The following is a 6,598-nucleotide window of genomic DNA, read 5'->3' as shown; positions in this document are numbered from 1 at the left end:
ATACTAACATAGTTTGTAAGTAAAATAAAATGAAACTATATCACTATATTAACTTTGATACCCCTCCCCCCCCCCCCCCCCTCCCCTCCCCTCTCCTCTCAAGCTGGAGCATGCATGTTGATCAAGCCTAGCTTGGAAATCAAAGCTGAAAACAGAGGAAATCCTAATGGCTTAGTAAAACAATCTACCAATTGGTGATGAGAAGAGACATGAGAAAGCTTCACAGAATTTGCTTGGACTTTGTCACAAACAAAATGACAATCAATTTCTATATGTTTCGTTCTTTCATGAAGCATAGGATTAGTTGCAATGTGAATTGTAACCATATTGTCACAATAGAGAGCAGTAGCTTGAGGATGAGGGACTCGCAAGTCCTAAAGCAATGAAAGTAACTAAACAAGCTCACAGACAGTTTTGGCCATGGCTCTATTTTCTGATTCAGCTGATGACGGAGAGACAATACACCGCTTCTTTGATTTCCATGAAATGAGAGAGTTGCCAAGGAAAATGCAAAAGCCTATGACAGATTTTTGAGTGTCTTGACGTCCAGCCCAATTTGAATCAATAAATGCAGTCAAATGAAGATTAGACTTTGCAGGAAAAAAAAACACCCTTGGCCAGAAGATTCCTTAATATATTGTAGTACTCTTTGAGCTGCATGAAGATGAGGCAAACGAGGAGAGTCCATGAATTGGCTTAAGGTATAAACTGCAAAAGTTATATTTGGTCTTGTGATGGTTAGATATAACAACCTTCCAACCAATCTCCTATAAGCAGTAGGATCTTTTATAAGACGTCCATCTTCCCAGATAGTTTTAGATGTTGTTCCATTGGAGTATTGACGGGTTTTGAGCCTAAGCATCTAGCATCTTGTAAAATCTCTAAAGCATATTTTCTTTGAGACAAAGAAATGCCTGAAGTGTTCCTTGCAACTTCCAATCCCAAAATATATTTTAAAGACCCAAGGTTTTTAAGCTTGAATTTCTTATCAAGAAAAGTTTTGAAGATGTTCACAGCTGCCATGTCATTGCTAGCAATGAGAATGTCATCCACATATACTAATAATGCAATGAAACTTGTACCTTGAAGCCGTGTGTAAAGAGAATAATCTGATTTACTTTGCTTAAAACCAAGCTCAAGAATAGTATAGGAAAACTTGGAAAACCATTGTCTTGAAGTTTTTTTTAAGCCATACAAAGATTTGTTTAATCTACAAACCCAGGTATCATTTTTTTCACCAATTCCAGGAGGCAAAGACATGTAAACTTTTTCCAATAAATCTCCATGAAGAAAAGCATTGTTGACATCTAATTAAATTAGATGCCAACCCTTAGCAGCTACTATAGAGAGAAGACATTTGATAGTAACCATTTTGGCAACTGGATAGAAGGTATCAAAATAATCCACTACTTCTTGTTATGTGAAACCCTTGGCAACTAACCTTGCCTTATATTTTAAAAGTGACCCATCAGATTTCAACTTAACCCTATAAACCCATTTGCACCCAATAGGACTCTTTCCAGGAGGAAGATTAGTTGATGTCCAAGTATTATTTGTTTCTAAGGCTTGAATTTCTTCAGGCATAACAACTCTCCAATGGAGAACTTTAACAGATTGGTGATAGAATTGAGGTTCAACAAAATTGGAAAGAGCTAAGGTGAAAGTTTTGTGTTTAGAAGATAAATGGGAATAACGAAGTGAATGAGATAGAGAGTATGGCTTACCTGATAAAGAACTAGAATTCCCATGGAAATATGGAGAAGAGCAAGCCTGTGCGGATGCCAAATGACAATGAAAGTCTTGCAAGTAACCAGGTAGTTTATGTACTCGAGATGATCTTCTAGGAAGGGAAAGGCTCTTGTAAAATTTGTGGTGAATTGGAAATAGAATTTGTATTAGAATGTAAGGTAGGTTTTGTATAAGGAGATAAAGCAGGTAAAACAGATTCTATAGAAGAATGAGATGAAGTAGAGTCTTCCTGAGCAGGAAAAAGATTAAAATGAATGGATTGATCATAAATTGGAGCAGGAAAAACAGGAGGTGAAGTACTTGGATTCTATTTTGATGATTGAAAGGAGAAGATGTGTTCGTGAAAAATAACATTTCGAGAAACAAAGATTTGATAATTATCAAGATCATAAAGTTTATACTCCTTGATAGGCAGGGGGATATCCTATGAAAACACATCCCCTAGCTATAGGAGCAAATTTGGATCTGTTTTGAGCTAAAATAGAGGCATAACAAAGAGAACCAAAAACCTTTAAGTGAGAATATGAAGGTGGTTTTTGGAGAAGTAGTTCATATGGAATTTTACTGGCAAGCAAAGGATATGGAATTTTGTTGATCAAATATACTGCTATGAGTATACATTCAAACCAAAATTGTAAGGGAATATGAGATTGAAAGAAAAGAGCACGAGCAACATTAAGAATGTGCTAGTATTTTCTTTCATCAACTAAATTTTGTTGAGGTGTGGCTACACAAGATAATTGATGAATTATGCCTTTGGAAGAATAGACATCAGACATAGCAAATTTAGTACTATTATCTATTCTGAGAATTTTTATAGAAGAATCAAACTGATTGTTGACCATGTTTATGAAATGTTGTAAATGCACTCGAGTATCAGACTTATATTTTATCAAATACACCCAAGTGCTTCAAGAAAAGTCATCGATAATGGTTAAAAAATACTTAAAACCATCTAATGACTGATATGGAAAATGGCCCTAGATATCATAGTATACAAGTTGAAAAGGTGAGGAAGAATTACGCTCACTGTGAGAAGTGGGAGCCTCTTATGTTTAGCAAGTGGACATATTGAACAAGAAGTGGTATTATTGATTGAAGCATGAGGTATAACAGAAGATAACAATTTTATTCTAGAAAAGAAGGGATGACCTGACCTTTTATGCCAAACATCAAATTTAGATTGACGGGAATGAGAAACAAAAGCTGAATTAAGAGGTAAATTACAAAAAGAAGTGATAGGATCATCTGGTATATGCAGTAAGTACAATCCTCCTTTGGCTTTACCCTTCCCGTTCTCCAATGGGTGAGGTCCTGTATAAAGCAAGCATCACCAGAAAATATCAAGTAATAAAAAGATGATTTTGTTAGTTAACAGATAGAAAGAAGATTGAATTTAAAGGAAGGCATATAGAGGACATTATGTAAGATAAGTCGTGTAGACAGATGAATAGAACCAATGTGTGTTACTGGTGCTGAAATGCCATTAGACATTTTAACAAACGCATTATGAGTAGAATGAAAGGTTGTGAAAAAATATGTGCTTTTAATAGAGAAAATAGAAGAAAACACAGAGTTATCCAAAAGATGACCAAAGTTCACATTTGTTGTCTAAGATGCATGTGACTCGGAATTGAGGAGAGTGAGAAGTTGTTGACATTGTTTTGTTGTGAATGGAAATAATAAATCAACAGCAACTTGATTTGCCGAGGAGAAAGGAATTGAAGATTTCCCTTTCGAGCGATATCTAAGAGGATATCCATATAACTTAAAGCATTTTTCAATAGAATGCCCTGGAACAGAGCAGTGAGAACAAATAAGTATGTCTTTGTGAGGGAAAGCCTTAGTCTAATGAGTAGGTTTGGCTGTAGATAAAAGTACAGCAGATAGAATGTGAGAGACCAACACTGATCCAATGTCTCTCTGGCATTCCTCTTGAAGAACAAGTGAGAAAACCTTGTTGATAGGAGGAAGTGGATCAATTAAGAGTATTTGACCATAAACATGAAAAAATGAATCATTGAGTCCCATCAAGAATTGCATGACATAATCTTGCTTCTGCATATCCATCAAGGCACATAATCCTCCACAAGAACAGACAGGTAAGGGTCTATAGTTCATCAACTCACCCCATAGACCCTTCATTTGAGTGTAATACGCACTAACAGAGAGATGATTTTGCATAAGAGATCCAATTGATTTCTGCAACTGGAAGATTTGAGGGCCATTACCTTAAGAAAAACGTTCTTGGAGGTCTAACTACATTTCCACGACAAATTTGACATAAATTACACTAGCATCAATTTCTTTGAAAAGAGAATTGAGAAGCCAAGATAGGAGCACGTTGTTACATCGAGTCAAGTGATGAAAAAGAGGAGAAGTGTCTGGTGGCTTATAAGAAGAGAGCCATAGACAAAACCTAATTTGTTCTTGGCAGTAAGAGCCATGATCATAGATCTATGCCAAGTGTAATAATTTTCACCAACGAGAACTTGTGTAACAAGAACAGAGCTAGGACTATCTTTGTGATGAAGATAGTAAGGATTGGAAGAATCAAAAGGATTTAAGGATGATGTAGGTATGGACGAAGAATCAGAGGAAGCAATCATGATGTTTTGTGCCGAAGCGTATTGTTCAAACTAATACCATGTTAATATTGATATCAAAAAATGCTTGAGAAGATGCATAGCATCAGAAAAATGTATATTTTGTTGTATTTACATGAAATGAATTACAACTTATATACTCACTTATATATGGGGGAAAGTTAAAATTTAAATATCTAACCAATATTGACATAGGCTGTAAGTAAAATAAAATGAAACTATATTACTATATTATCTCTAATAAGTCTCGCTTGCTCCATGTGACGTGCAGGCCGAGGCGGCCAAAGCAACCCAAATGGATACTTTCAACTCGCCATCATCGTTGTTGTCATTGCTAGTTTCGCCAATGGACTTGTCGAAAGAGTCGGAGGAGTTGAGTGAGATTGTAGAGTTGCCGAGTTTGGGGGCAAGTTATGAGTTAGAGTACTCAGGGAATGAATTCGTGTTCGTGGACTCAATGGACGGGTGGGAGGTGTTCTCACTGCCATGGCTACAAAGCGTGGAGGATGGTGGGTATGCTTGTGATCAAATGGCAGTGCCAAAGAATGGAGCACTAAATAGCTTTGAAGCTGGTTTATTTGTGGGGATATAAATATTAGTGCTGTATTTTGTACTCGCCGCCATTAATGGCATATATTTAGTTAAAGTATGCAAATGATCTGGTTCAAGGCGATACCATACAAGAGTTTTCATTATGTATAAATAAAACTTTTACAAAATCAGATGCTTTTCAAATATACAATAGAAAGATAATGATATATACAAAACATTAAAAGTTAAAGATCTGCCAGTGAGCCGTTGAGCTGTTATGAGAGTCAGTTATGATAGTTATCAACTTTATCTTCAAATTCAGTGTTTTGGATAGACTTGGATTCCGGAGTTTGAATGTTCTGGTTAACTATATTTAGTGTTGTATTTTGTGAATGAGTGTCTATCTCATCTTTTCGTTTCTTTTATTGGTTATAAGCCCTTTATTTTTTCTATGAAGGGTTTAGAAACTCTCTTTTTGGTATGTCTCTCTATGTCGACGATGAAGACTGCTGTGGTGGATGATGGCTATGATGGGTGACCAAACAAATTGGAGGAGAAAGAGCTTCATGAGGGCGACAAAACTTGGTGGGTGCGACAGCATTGTCCAACTGTGGTGACGACAAACTTGGTCTGGTGTGGCGTTGCCCTAGGTGGCGGTTTAGTTCTTCCCAAAATACACTTGATGAAGTTCTTTTTATTTTTTTCCAAGCTCTTGATGAAGTTCGAATGAGGGTCGATGTTTCTCTTCTTAGAATTTACACTTCCATTGGTTTTATCAGATGTGATTAGATTTATTATATTTGGTGTAAAATTTTATACGTGGCATATTTTGATTGGGGGTTGTTTAACGACTAGTGACAGCCCTACTGTTCCAAAAAGGACTTGATAATATTTATAGGGAAGGTGATTCTCTTGCTGATGGCTTGGCAAATAAAGTTTTATTGCTAGTCTAAACAATAGTCTTTGTACTGTAACTAGCTAGTAGAGCTTTACTTAAGTTTTTACTAGAGATTTTGCATGTAAGGTTTTTCATCTAGATCGGAAAAATCGGTTTATTCACCCTTGATGGACCGAATTTAATATATAAAATTTTAAATAATTTTTATATTATATTTTTTTAATTAGTTCTATTGAAAGCAAGTAATTATGTAATTTTCTTCTAATTAATTGTAAGTGACTATGAAATCTTCTTCTAATCTAATTATTTATGTTTAGATGATGTAAAATAATTTTAAGACAAGGTATTAACTATATATTAATTATTGATAATACACATATTATTAACATTATTAATTTATTATACTCAATTAAAATACTTAATTAGTTAAATATATACTTAATTAGAAAATATAGATTAAATCATACACTTAATAATAATTTTTATCATTTTATATTTTTTTTGTAAAAAACTTAAACAAACAAAAGCAAAAAACAGATAAAAAGACCCAAACGTCCCATTAAGATGACTTTTTCAAACCAAAAGCCTTATCGGTTTGGTCCGGTACAAAGACTTTATTGATCCGGCTTGGTGTAGACTTTCAAACATAACGTTTCTTGTTTATTTCCTTTTGTTATACAAAATTTTCAATTCTATTTTAGTATGTTGAATTTATTAGTAAACTATCTTATCTCATCTTATATAATTATTATAATTTTTTTAAACTTTTACATAAAATATAATAAATAATTCAAAATTTTAAATTTTAAAATAA

The 6,598-nt window shown here is 34.4% G+C and overlaps 1 protein-coding gene across 1 annotated transcript; it reads left to right on the top strand.

Annotated features, from left to right (window-relative positions):
* The first annotated feature begins 1,754 nt into the window (after positions 1-1,754).
* LOC122277058 (dehydration-responsive element-binding protein 3-like) lies at positions 1,755-4,947 on the top strand. Its single transcript, XM_043086939.1, has 2 exons — positions 1,755-1,814; positions 4,627-4,947. The coding sequence occupies exons 1-2, from the start codon at positions 1,755-1,757 to the stop codon at positions 4,945-4,947; spliced, it is 381 nt and encodes a 126-aa protein (XP_042942873.1).
* Positions 4,948-6,598: the final 1,651 nt, after the last annotated feature.

Source organism: Carya illinoinensis, chromosome 9 (assembly GCF_018687715.1).
Source record: "Carya illinoinensis cultivar Pawnee chromosome 9, C.illinoinensisPawnee_v1, whole genome shotgun sequence".
Lineage (NCBI taxonomy): Eukaryota > Viridiplantae > Streptophyta > Magnoliopsida > Fagales > Juglandaceae > Carya > Carya illinoinensis.
The sequence above is the reverse complement of the archived record's forward strand: the minus strand, read 5'-3'. Positions and strand labels throughout refer to the sequence as shown.